General features: G+C 41.5%; 2 protein-coding genes and 1 long non-coding RNA gene across 4 annotated transcripts; 2 read left to right on the top strand and 1 right to left on the bottom strand.

Moving 5' to 3' along the window:
* The first annotated feature begins 1,954 nt into the window (after positions 1-1,954).
* Positions 1,955-4,237, top strand: LOC135490906 (chymotrypsinogen A-like). The gene is made up of 5 exons (XM_064776485.1): positions 1,955-2,202; positions 2,519-2,618; positions 3,052-3,220; positions 3,603-3,751; positions 4,035-4,237. Exons 1-5 carry the CDS (start codon positions 1,955-1,957, stop codon positions 4,191-4,193), a joined length of 825 nt encoding a protein of 274 aa, XP_064632555.1. The 3' UTR covers positions 4,194-4,237.
* Positions 4,238-4,794: 557 nt separating this feature from the next.
* LOC135490623 (uncharacterized) lies at positions 4,795-10,952 on the bottom strand. Of its 2 annotated transcripts, XM_064775896.1 has the most exons (6): positions 10,887-10,952; positions 8,090-8,218; positions 7,559-7,800; positions 6,982-7,092; positions 6,414-6,527; positions 4,795-6,020 (listed from the first exon to the last, which is right to left on the bottom strand). In XM_064775896.1, the coding sequence occupies exons 3-6, from the start codon at positions 7,737-7,739 to the stop codon at positions 5,479-5,481; spliced, it is 948 nt and encodes a 315-aa protein (XP_064631966.1). In that variant the 5' UTR covers positions 7,740-7,800; positions 8,090-8,218; positions 10,887-10,952; the 3' UTR covers positions 4,795-5,478. The 2 variants fall into 2 exon arrangements, with proteins under 2 accessions (XP_064631966.1, XP_064631965.1); XM_064775895.1 differs by lacking the exon at positions 10,887-10,952 and having other exon boundaries at positions 8,090-8,451.
* LOC135490628 (uncharacterized) lies at positions 8,698-11,033 on the top strand. Its single transcript, XR_010447746.1, has 3 exons — positions 8,698-9,013; positions 9,457-9,525; positions 10,064-11,033. It is a non-coding gene; the product is annotated as an uncharacterized LOC135490628 (long non-coding RNA).
* Positions 11,034-13,863: the final 2,830 nt, after the last annotated feature.

The raw sequence follows: 13,863 nt of genomic DNA, 5'->3' as shown, positions 1-13,863 counted from the left end.
TCCATGTACGTGTACATGTAGTTCCATGTACGTGTTCATGTAGTTCCATGTACATGTACATGTAGTTCCATGTACGTGTACATGTAGTTCCATGTACGTGTTCATGTAGTTCCATGTACATGTACATGTACATGTACATGTAACTTCAAGAAGAAGCTCGATATATTTCAATTGCTTTTCGGCATTGGCACTGAGAATCATAGGTAACGGATGATCTTCGTGAGAACAAAACAGCTGAATTTGATAACAATATTAAAGCAACTAGCCAATTATCCTCGATAATCTAGAATTCTTTTGGAGTCTAGGAGTTCATTTCCCTTTGGTATAATGGACTCAAGAGTAGCATGAGAAAAGGTGAAGTAAGATGTCTATGTTTCAGTACCTTTTCGTTGGTATTGCAATGACAGAGAAATTATGGCTGACAATCAAGCAGAATCAATAGAGGCGATTCAGCTATTTCGGCTTTAATACATATCAGCTCCATGATAATATTGGCATTGCATAAGAAGTCATTAAAATGACACGCTAGTAACATTGATATCGAGAAACGCCGAAACCATTCGAAAAAGCCTTGATCGCAGATTTTCACACAAAATCGGCAATCATGTTCCTGGCAACATTCGTGGTCCTCCTGGGGAGCTTGCAGGGAATCCGTGAGTATAATACAACCAGTGCAAGTAGATTTAGTCCCTTGGTTTAGCCATCCGTTCATCGGTTATTGAGGGATTTTTAGCTGCAGAGACCATGCCAATGAATTATGCTATCGCAGACTATCCAGAGGAAGAACAGACGAACATTGTTGCTAACCTATTGCGATAGTCTTCAGAAAGCTTTTTCATACACTTGGGTGCATGGTCATGCTAGATCACTACGTTGCGTTACTTGACGATGTAACTCGTTTCAGTGGCCAACTACTGCTCCATCTACTACCAAGGCCAATGTATACCAGTGTGCCTCACTCAGAATATCATCAACTACCCAGGACTGTGCCCATGGGGAAATGTTTGCTGTAAAGGTAAGGATTGCTTTTGCTGCGCAGGAAAATATGACTTCTTCCCGCCGTTAATATATAGAAAGGCTGAGTATACTATAAATTATGTTTAGTTATAAACTACATGTACTTACGTATGTATTTACTAAATTGCAACTTGATGGTTTAGGCTATCAAAAGTGTGCCAGAGTATCTAGTCCCATATACAATTTTATCTGCAACGATTAAAGCCACCGAGTTGATGTCAGCGGTGTCTTTTTAAGGTTTAGGATCACCAAATCGACCAGTGTTTTTGCAGGTGCAGCGAACTATTGTGAAGCACACTATTCTGGACAGTGCCTCCCAAACAACTACCCATGCAACGGCCAGGTCGTGTCCAGCTCCCAGTATCAGCTCTGCCCATACCAAAACTACGTAAGTCGCTGTACAGTTCTGAGGCATTTGCCTACATCAAACATCACGATATGTTATAATTGTTATCTCTGCTGCTTGACTTCTGTGGGAACACAGCCACCTGAAAATATGGGAACACGAACGCTGTGATGATATCTGGTTATCCGACGAAAACAATTCAGCTGTAATCGCGTGTTTTGAAAAAACGTGCAGATAGCAACACAAATCTTGAGTGAATAGAAATCAAATGTTGATCTCATGACTAAAATGTTTTGTTCTTTGGTTTATAACAATAATAATGTTGAACCAGAAATACATAGAACTGTCGCGTCCGTAGATTTCTCACTGCTCATTTTTTCATTCTAGGTGTGTTGCACTGCCGGTTCCGGTACCGGCGGCACTGGCAGTGGAATCACCTCTGGATCCAGTGGAACCTTTCCAACGAGCAATGTAGCAGGTAGTGGCTTTGCAACTATTTTTAGCCTGAAAACATTCTCCATTTTCAAAATAGCAACATCAGCTTATAAAAAACTTCGTCAGTTTAGCCTTGTGTCGGCCACCTCTGGCCAAATGTTGACATTTCCATCCATACCATCTCTCAGTTTTGATGTCAGTGCGGTTCATCTTGATCGTCTTCTTCCAGGATGTGGCAAATCAAGCTATCCACCTTCCCTGTTGCACCGTGTGATCGGAGGCAGCGAAGCGACCAAGGGTGCCTATCCATGGCAGGTCTCCCTCCTCCTCGCTGGTAACCACGGCTGTGGTGGAACCTTGGTCAACTCTCGTTGGATTGTATCAGCTGCCCATTGCTTCCTCCAGTAAGTCCGATATGAAACAGTACGAACTTTTATGTAGGCAAATTTGGCATTGAGAGTTTAATTTTAAAGTGGAAGCTAGGGGTCCACTGTGAAATTATCGTCTTCAGTCAACTAATACGCACCATTAGGGCACTGGGTAACGTAGCGATAAAGAAACGTCATGAGTGTTCATACTTCTTGAAATTTACTCGCCCGCTGCCTGCCTGACTATCTAAACGGGACACTGATATACATTGTAGGCCAAAGTATGATGTGCTTCACGTATCACTTCAAACTCAACTAGTCATACTTCCCGATTTCTTCTCTTTCTTTCCAGATCGACAAATCCTGCCAGCTACCGAGTCCGTACTGGTGAATACGACCAGAGGTATTCTGAGGGTACGGAGACTGATTACAGTGTGGAAAGAATCATTGTGGTCAGTAGAATAGCCAGAACAGACCAGGGAAACTCTTTTTAGAATTGGACAAACAAAGTACATGTGTAATAGTGTCGAGTTTTTGATCGGACTGAAATCTTTGGCTTTGCAGAGGACGCTTCGTCCCAGCCTCCGTTTGGCTGTGAAGTCCAGTCTACTTGATAAGCTAAATTACGCAACGAGGTCAGTACATATAGAATCCCCCCCCCCCCTCCAGATCACACTGACATTGTACTGTCCATGCTTCTTGTATGCTGGTGAAAGTATAGCCTGAAGAGTTAGGATGCTGGTGGTGGTGATGAGACACCCTCTCAGCCCACTATTATCTATTCGATTGCCGGCAGGCAAGTCCCCTAGATAAGTAATGCTGGCGTTAATGAGGAGTTGACAAAACAAAGTGCTAGTACTGAAAAATATCCTTTTTATCCTGTAGCATCAATCCTATAATGGCCAGGCCCAAGATAACGACATCGCCGTGATGAAGCTGAGTAGAGACGTCGACACATCCAGCGCTTACGTCCAGCCAGCCTGTCTGCCGACATATGGCGACAACTTCGAAGGTTCATCTGACTGTTGGATGTCTGGGTGGGGAGCCACCGGTGGTAAGATTAATTACACATTAATTTCGATTAATAGTATGCATCTGGGCGACACCTTAGCTTGCAACACATCTATTTTCTCAGACACATCCTTGTTCAAGATTCCATTCGCCACAATTCTCAAGCAGCAACTGTGGACTTCCCGTCAGGTATTGGCCAATCAAAAGCCCTGTATATACGCAATCATGACCAATGCCCGACCGGAAGTCCCAAATTGCTGCCTGAAGAAAGTTGAGAATGCGACATCTTGTTCGAGATTCACCATAAGTAATTATCACGCCAGCCTGGGAAGTTGCCTCTGACATATACCCCAAGAATAACAAAATGAGTCAGCTTGGAATCTTTGTTGACTCTTCAATAACCTCCAGTTTTTCCTTATTTTCAGGAGCAACTGTAACCCAAGATCATCAAGACAAAGTGCTTCGACATGTCGGAGGCAGTGCGCTTACATTCAGCAGCTGTGCGAACTATTACGGCTCCGAACTTCACCAAGGAATGATCTGTTTTGGCACACAAACCACTGGCGGATGCTTCGTAAGTATTCAGATTTCTCGGTTTGTTGTGAATGGTATCATCAAGAAGTTATCGTGGTCCGTGAAGCATCTAGCAGCAAATCCACAGGTTTACAGATTCCCATACTACCGCTGTCATTATTCGTAGGACAGGCACCCAGTACGATTCTGCACCCATCTTTGTTGAAACGATCCATTTAATAGCAACATGCTTTGAGTATATGAGAGCCAGATGATCGAGGTCACCTGTCCGATATATGTGAGGTATATAATTCAAATTAATCAACTTTTTCAATTCTCCACAGGGAGACTCTGGTGGTCCAATGGTGTGCCGCAGGAATGGCGTGTTCACCCTTGCCGGAGCCACCTCATGGGGTACGCCCAACTGCAATGGAAAACCAACCATATTCGCCGATGTCGTGTTCTATCTCAACTGGATAAATGAACAGATGAGCAAATACTAAGAGAACTTTTGATTTTCATGTGAATGATTTCGAATTAAACTTGGGAAGAGGCATTCATATACTGTTTTGTCTTTAGTATACATGTAAGACTTGGGTACAAAATACCACAGAAACCAAGGAGTTGTATAAGAAATCTCTTTCTGGGACCGGCCGTCGGCGGAGTTACTGAGTGACGACGCTCACTCCGACTCACCTTTATCTCTAGTCACATAGAAGAACACTTTCACAATGATGAATCACGTTACTTGTATATCTATATACGATCATTTTAAATGGACGTAAGTGGTAAATAATGAAGTCGTATTCCAATTTAGGAGCGGCGGCCTACGAGTTGGAATACGACTTAATCATTCACCCTCTTATGCAAAGGTCCGGATAGGATTCTCAAATATTCGTGTGGATAAATATTTGGTTCATCGATTTGAATATTTTCTTTTTAGTGATGTTCGAAGATTTCATTCAGTAACGGTGACTGGAGTCGTAGAAATTCATCTTCGCTCATGCCCGCTCTCTACAACTTAGCAAAAAAATAAGTGTGGCTTGCTGCTTCGGAACTCTCATATAACAAAGCAAAACAAAATACTAGAAGATTTAAGGGAACGATCATTTTGCTGTTTGATAGCACTACCGATATATCCGAAGTATTTTACATCAGATCTGTGGATAAATAAATACTCAGTGTTTTGTTGTAAAAGTATTGCATTCACCACTGCATGAGTGAAAGCAGGATCCATTGACCATCGCTGACTGAATTTAAAATTGATTCAATTAGTTAATAGAGCACCACAATATTACAGATGCATGTATACCGTATACGAATAAAATTTACAATATTACAGATATACGGATAAAACACAGATACACATTGTATATATACAATTCATATTTTTTAATTTTGTCCCAATGAGTTTTTTAGCAAATATAAAGACTACAGTTGTGAAGCACGAAGCGATATGTGTTTTCATAAAATGAAAGTGAGGAATGACGAAACTAAACCCTGGTGACCGAATAAAGTTAATGGAGGGCTGTAAGTCGCCAACATGTGCCGCAGTGCAATGCATGCACATGGGGGGTGATGAAACTCGGCAAACTGATGTGTCTCGGTGGTGGGGCAACTTGGCACGTACATTTTTTTTCTCGCACAACAACGTTCTGAACCTCCAGCGATACTCAAGCCGCATGGGTTTGACATGTTTTTTGGTTTGACCAAATTTGCGGGGCAGCATTTCGCGTCTGCTAGAAAGGTCTCTCGGTCTTATTAAAATGTTCCATTTGGCGCTTGGCATTACCCGTAGGCTAAAGGTTCCACGCACTTATTCAAATGTTCTATTTGGCGCTTCCCGTTACACGTCAGACTCAGCTGCCGTAGGCCTTTCTCCTTGAACAAATACGATTCATTATCCCGCAACAACTTAAACGTCATAGTGTAAAAACTCTGATTAGTCGTAAAGTCTTTCGCGTAGTTCATAGTCTTTATCGCAGCCTCCCTGCCAATTTCGTCTTTGAATACCATCTTGTCGCGAACAAATATCATAGTATAAGTTCGAGGGAGGCAGTTTTCTGCATATGCATTGCTTGCCTTTTCGTAGGCAAACTGGCACCTATTTGTGTCTTGTGGTAGGTCTTTCATGAGAAACACGTGCTTTTTCATGAAATACCCATTGACTTTGAGTGGCTCGATTTGCGGTTTACGTAGCTGGGATCTATCTTTTTGGGTGGTAGATGCCCGCTTCGAAGGTGAAACTGTCCCATAGTTTGTACTTGACGTATCTGACTCTGCCTCGTTTTCTATTGAGAAAAATGACCGGATTGTCCCAAACCGATCGCCTGCAACATGGACAAGAACGTACCATCATCATCATCATCATCATCATCATCATCATCATCATCATCATCATCATCATCATCATCAACAACATAACGACAAACTTCTATTCAGCATAGTCCAAAGCCAAGTTGCATTTTAATCTAAGGTCCGTTGTTGGTCGTCAATAACGATACTCTCACTTGTCTGATGACCCGCAACATATATACAACGGGCGAGCACAGACATGACAGCGCAGTGTGTCTTCACCATTTACAAAAGGGGCGCTGGATAAAGCTGAAGACAATGGCTCCTAGGGCTGCAACTATTGGCACAGCTCCTAGATTCCCAAAAGAAATGTTAGCTGCCACATAAAAGTCATAGCATGCTTTGATCAGTGATGCCAATTCACTTACTTGTTCTGTTGCTGTAACTTTCGTGTGCCTCAACATCACCGCGGCCATGGGTAGGCCTACTATCGTAATTAAAGTTCCAAGGAAAGTACGTAGTAGGCTGAGAAGGTATAGACTCTAAAAGAAGGTAGACATGTTTTACAACTCTGCAGATATCCAGTTACGAGATCGTCAGTCGTCTGTCTACATGTAGTCACAATACATGTATCAGTATCAAGGCGACAACGAGAAATAACTCCTCCCTCAGATTTGTTCCATTGAGGTTAGGGGTTTTCAACTCTGCAATATCGAGTTGCGACGTAGGCCTATATTAATAACCTCTGGTGTACGAGGATGTACATGGTGATGGTGATGGAACCCTAGCGAAGAAAAAAGGATGATAGAGTGACTGCTTTCCGTTTGAGGTGGAAGTCAGTACAGATACCGTAGATGAATTTCTGCGAAATCGAAGCAAAGGCCGGAATATGACGGCCGAAATCTACTATCAGACGACTTGGTGTCGCCAACGCATTGTCCATCCAAACTGTCTATAGAAATTAAGTATATAATTTAAGAGGAACTTAAAGCTTACCTCTTCGAGTGGCGCCCCTGTCTAACGCGAATGTAGATATGGAGTCATCGTATGCCGTGTTCCTAGGTCGAGTCGGCAATTCAGCAGGGGTCTGCCATCGGGGAAGGTCATCTGAAGGGTAGAAAAGTTTTTATTAATTTAAGGACGATATTGGGATAGCCAACTCCGACTCTCATGGAGAGAATGTCCAGGGATTGAATTATTTTATTGTATGTTTTTAAAAAATCTTCATAGCCATACACCTCAAGTGTGTTTCTAACCAATATGGTAGGACGATTTATCCATTACGATTGGACTTCTTCTCTGTCATTAGTTTCTACTCCGTATCGCAAAATTCAGCTTTCAAATTCACGATGTTATAGTTTTGTCGGCTCAGCTATACAGAGGGCAAAACGATTTTTAGGATACCCATGCAACGAGATGGCACTGAATGACAACTGAGTAAACTGTACGTAAAGTGTAAAGGAAGTTACTCTGCTGCAATACATGTAATGTACTTGAGACGTGGAATGCAAAACCCTGCAACTGTTTTGCGCCCGGCCCATTGCAAGCATTTCTATCATCTTGAATTGGATACCTTTGGTTTTTTTCCGTTTATAGCGACAACGGCAACGGCAGTAATGGCGTCGGTCCCAAAGATATTTGACGAGAGCCTTTATTTTCTTTGACCAGTTCCACCAGCAGAAACCAAAAATTACCATCAACATCAACACAAGGGCCGCGCCCAACAACATCCCCATAGTGTCCCAGCGATTCATGCTGGATGGCGACGTGTCACTTCAAATTTGTAGATGATTTGAGTGGGAGAGCTGGAGCTTTCTGAAACAGACACATGTTTACACCATTAGGAACTTTACTTATGTTTACAACATCCCCGCAATCAAGGCTCGCTGCAGTTGAGACGGGGCAAAGAGTAGTGTGGAGAGTAATCAGAGAATAATCGTCTTGAGACGCTCTAAAGAAGTAGCAGAAGTGCCTAATAAAAACTTCCCAATGTTTCTCTATTTCACAAAAATGGAGCACCTATACTTCCCTGCCTGTGGCCTTTGGCGCGTTCGACACACAACTGAAGCGAAACTTCAAAAAGTAACATATATACATGTATTACCTTGACTCCCGCTTGTTCTCGACTTCAGTCATCGTTAAGAGGATGCATTCTGTCGTTTTGTCTTCCTTGTAGGCAGCCCTGGTTCCGTCGGGCGGCCGAGATGAATTTCCGATATATACAACGTTAAGACTGCAAATCAAATGAACTTTATATTAATACTAGAATGAAAATACCACGAACACAGCAAGCAAATATATGTATGACTGTACCGTTCAGGTGACCTCAATACATATTTCAGCATATTTATTAGCAAATGGCTAGAATAGATTCATTGAATCGTGTGCTGTGAGTTTGAATCAATATCGAGCTGATTTGCATGCCGTTCCTAGTTCTCGTAAACATCCAGCTCACATTTATGTATGCGTTATGTGAATCTGCGCGGTGTTTCGCGAATGAGCGGGATGCTTAAATTGGGAATCCCCTGAATATTCTTAACGTCGCGTGACTTCAGCGGAACGTGCATAGTTTTCATTGGCTGTTGCAGGCGCGTTACCGAGGGAAAATAAATCCGCGAATTAGATCCTCTGACCTTATCTGGTTGTTTGATGAAACATTTGTGAAACAGTTGCAAAAAATGAGTAAAAGTTACATATTCTGCATTTAACTCACAATGTGTAAACACATGTATATGCATAAGTTGCATAAGTTGCACAAATCACAACGTCGTGTGGACATGAAATCGAATGTAAACCCTGGAATTCCCCGACCTTACTTGAGAATTGCACAAGAAATCTTCTTCGGTTTTCAATAGCCAGATAAGTATTAGCCAGAGAAACAGTGTTCTTGCGGTCAGAAAATTTGGTGCCATGGACCTGTTCGCAGAAATTAATTGGGATGTATGGGGCCCCGTCACCGCCTGTATCATCTCAGCGGTGATCATTGCTGTCGTGGTGATATACTGCTGCTGTTGTAGAGAAAAGAAAGGTAAGAATTCACGTTAGGTCGCATTATTATCTGGAACTGCGTTGCCCTTAACCCCTTAACTGCGTTGCATCTAAAGATACACGATATTTAGTTGTCTCTGTATAGTTTACACCTAAACTCCTGGACACAAAATCTTCTGCGCTCACATTTAGATTCCATCTTGTCGTTTGCATGTCACTGAGTCAACAAGAGGACTGGCCAGACGTGCAGACTTCATGCTCCTTTAATTTGGTTCAGTAGTGACCCGTTTAGCAATCCTCGCTGACCCTCATCAATTCCCATCCATCCATGTTTGTACCATGTTTGTGATCAGTGGAATTGTTGTATTTGGAGAGACGAACTCGAGACCAGCCAAACCCCACAGTCCGTGCCCTCGCAAAACTATCTCGAGGAAGGGAAGGTGATCCCCGTCTCTTTGTCATTAGTCACTCTTTTTGTTTCAGCAGTAATTGTACGATCCGACAACACCTGTTCTACACCTGACAGTGTATATGTACATCGACTCCCAAAAGGTAAGTAGGCCTAGAGTTTCTTTTTCCCTGTGGCACCTTATAGACCATGCATACGCGGTCACCCACACATCATTGTCAGACAACTGATCGCGGGCCGGGAGGGCTGATCTTACAAGTACTAGAACCTTGGCTGCATGCTGAGCACTTGAACGGCGTGATTGTTGTGAGAGACTTAACCATGTTGTCGAAGAGCTCACAAATATGGAATTTCTTCAGATAGTGTCTGGTCAAAATGCACAAAAAGTGTGTGTTTTTTTGTGACAGTAGATGAGAGAACATTATTTGTGTCGCTTAAAATTTATTGTCTATTCTTCTTTCCATGCTCATCTTTGCAAAAATTCCGATATAGGCTGATCGTTTATCTCAACTTCTGGGCAAAATTAGGATGATAAACCGCTCCATATCATAATAAAGTTGTCGTTTGTCAGAATGTGACTGGGTTGAAATGTTTCGTACGCGTATCATATATACATGTTCAGTCGTTAATAACTAGGTTCATTGGTGAACAATGTTCGTAACCTGTTTTTTTCTATTTCAGAATTACATGTTTATACAGTCGGTGACAAATTTATGAACAAGCATGTTGCGATGACTTGGGAAATGCCGTCGAAGAACAGAAAGCAATTCGCGTACACGAAAGCCAACGGAACGTACACCCGTCTACCAGATGAATATTCCATAATACTAGTTGATGATCTGGAACAATTCCGTAACCAAATTGTTGCTGAGGCAAGACGAAACGCTTTTGGGCAAAGTCCGTTTATCACGAATAGAGCATTTAAAGTTGTACACTTCGTTTTGAATGGCGATCGTTTCAATTTTGACGAAGAAGGTCAAGCAAGACTTGTATTGCAATGCAATGAGTATGATGAGATTTGCCACCTTGATGGTGTTGAGTTTTTGTACTGAGTGTATAAACACGCTCATTTGGTGACAATTCGGACCAGAACCATAGAAATGGACATTGAATCTCCCAATTGCTGCTGTCACTGAATTGTAATTTTTAAATTGGAATCGTCATTTTCGGTTTGGCTTATTATTGTACATGTGCATCATGTCAAAGCCGATATAGCTTTGAACTCATTCTCCTGTGTGTCTGTGTAATAACTGAAATTGTAATTTACGCTTATCCGCCATTACTGTAATAGTCTGTGTATTGTACATGTTCATAACCGTGTAATAGCAAAATACAAATGTACATTGTAACTTACACTTATCTTCACCGACTGGTAATGGTCTCGGTATTGTATATATATGTGTAATTACAAAATACATTGTAATTTACACTTATCTTCACCGACTGGTAATGGTCTCGGTATTGTACATATCCGTGTGATAATAAGATTTTAATTCACACTTACCTTCACCGACTGGTAATGGTATCTGTATTGTATATATCTGTTTTATTTTTTGTCATTGGAATTCAGTGTGTGAGACTCCATAAAATCCATTTGTAGGGCCCATACTATCATGTATGTACGAGACAAGGATTCGTCGAATCTGTCCCACTTAAGCGTTATTGAACCTTTCTTTTCATTCTTTTATATCAAAAAGTAGTGTCTACCTACTGTATAAATATGAATATGAATACGCTAACTGAGATTTTCAGTTGAGTTAATCCTAATGCGCACCCGATGAGCAGTAACAATTACGGGGAAAAGGCAATGGTTGATTGGTTTGCCAAAGTAGGCTCCCATGGTTTAGGCTAAAATATGGGATAAAGAAACCGAGATACGCTGGACGCGAAAGGTCTTGAATCGGACGCCCTAAATGTAGAAAGATGGAGGAAGAGGTTAGTGACCAGGAAAACAAATATTTTAATTCAATCAGTTCAAATCCACCAATCATGACTGCCAAGCAGCGTATGTATCAAACCCGTCACCAACACTGAGCCGATAGCCCGGATCTGCGACCGACCCACTTTAAGCAGTTCCCTAATCCGTTTACCCCATTCTTCGTACACAATACCAGCATAATTACCCCAATTCACGACATTGATGCTGCCAGGTACAATACGTTCCATCCACTCGTCCGTCTTTCTTGTTTTTCTACTCCATTATCCCCTCTTTCTCACCAGTTTATTTTTCTAAGGTCTTTTCCTTTGATTTTCTTTCAAACACCCTGCTCCTGGCTGTTGTGATTTGAGTCCTCACGAGCAACTCCCGACCTATCGAAATTTCCATAGAAATCGGAGCATTTTCGAAAGCCTTTGTACCCTTTCCCATGGTGTTATATGCCTATTAGAAATTAATCCAGTTCGGTAACGGTAGCATACCTCAATTGAATGTATACCGGGGATATTCCAGTGAATTCGGCAAATCAGGAAAATCATGTATTTCAAATTTGACGACGGAAAAGAAGGTAGAATACGACATGTTTGGTTATATTTTGCAGATGATAAGCAGAAGCGTCTTTCACTAGATAGCCCATGATTGATGACAGATTACTTGTAGTTGACAGAAGTGATCAAAGACCTTAGGTATAAGCATAGGAGAATATCGTGTCACTGTAACAGAGACGCTCAGTCGCCATTGGGAAAACCAGACATTATCTTTAGAGTCAATTTAGTCACCTAAAAACCTTTCCGTTATGATAAGTTCACATCCTCAGAAATGATAAAACAGACTAATCATCAGAGCAATACCTTTTGACACAATTTTTTACACCTTTTTACACAATTGAGACCTGAACTTGAAAGCTACATGTACATCGCAGTGTCAATGGCACTTTATTCATTAACAAATAAATGATGCTACACTTTCTCTCTGGCATCTTTCCCAGATGGGGACGGAGTATGAAGGAACACAATTCGACGACCCGCACTTGAGCTTACAATAGAAACCCTCCAGCCAACCACAAGCAACCCACGTGGTTACGGTGCAGTGGCGCGGCTAATATTGAAATGATTTAGTCACAGAGCAGTTTCGAGTTGAGAGAACGACATTCGCTAAATAAATGTCGAATTTTGATATCATGATCATATTTTGGACAGGATAAAGTAGACACATTCCAAGGTTATGAAAGATTCTTAAAAAACGTATAGGATTATTCTCTATAAGAGTTGGACGGTTTTTAAAACTTCTCAAACAATAATAGAGTTTTAAATCAGTTGCTTGGAGAGTTCAGAGACACTTTGAAGTCGATGTTGATGTTGCTGTGTTGAGGATGCAATAAGGAAAACCGAAGAGGGTAAGTGGAAAATTGTGTCAGAGATAGGTTCTTTGGTTTGGATGACGAATGTGAATATGCATAGTAATCGAATGGTGATCAATGGACTCCCTTCTTTTTTAGCTTTCGTGTGAAACCACAGGTAATGAAGATTAAAAGTCCATCCCAACTGACAACACTCACATGATTTACATTTTTGTACATGATGAAAAATCTTTTGATGATTTTTGTCAGTTTAGATGGAGTTATGATTTTCGTGCAGGGTGAAACCGCTGTGGTCATAAGCGATTTCGTTTTCTCAAAGTGTTGCATGCTCCTATGCTCATCAATGGCAGCACAATGTGAATTATTAATTGTATTCATTCAGTAGGGAAATCCTTGGGAGGATACCAAAATATAGTGTCAACTTCACATATTCAAATATGTCAACTTGAGAATACATCTGCAAGATATGAGAGGCGTTCTCAGTCAAGTAAATTATGCTTCTTTTATACGGCCGACTAAAAAAACGCCCGGGGTGTCCCCATTTCCTCAGATGTGAAAAGCCGACGAATCTCAATATACCTCCTGGGAGCCTGGACGTGTCTCTGGCGGACGCCGTGCACGTTGAGTACTTTGAGATAGAGGAGGCCGAAATCCCTACCAAGGCTGTCACCAGTCAGCTACGTTTCAACTTGACGTGATAATGGCAATAAGTACCCCTGGGGTTTAGGTATCCTCATCCACACTGCAAACCCTATAAATACATGTATTTCGCTTTAATACAATTATCGTGAGTGGTGATTAGAAGTTTGACAATGAAACTGTAATCAGATCATCCTCAGGTTACGTTAGCGCACTGGAGTTCTTAAAGTGAGCCTATTCCTGCATTCTGGTTGTGACTTCGTCCTCCTCTCTCTTTCGATCACAGAACTTTTGAGGATGATCGAGTTATTATGTCTTTTCATTACAAAACTGATCGTTGTGCTCAGCTAGAGGCACGAAAATTCAATTTTTGTTTGATATTTGAAAGTATTGGCTCAATTATTGACCCGAGAAAGTTGAAAGCCAACCAATTATACTGGTCTTCTGTACTTGGTTGCTAGAAGGACCTGCTAGACTTCGATGGAATCATACATACAAAATAGGGTTACAGGTTTGCGAATATCAAGAAAAGTCTGGCAATATTCA

This window comes from Lineus longissimus, chromosome 7, assembly GCF_910592395.1.
Source record: "Lineus longissimus chromosome 7, tnLinLong1.2, whole genome shotgun sequence".
Lineage (NCBI taxonomy): Eukaryota > Metazoa > Nemertea > Pilidiophora > Heteronemertea > Lineidae > Lineus > Lineus longissimus.
This window is presented reverse-complemented; position numbering and strand designations above follow the sequence as displayed.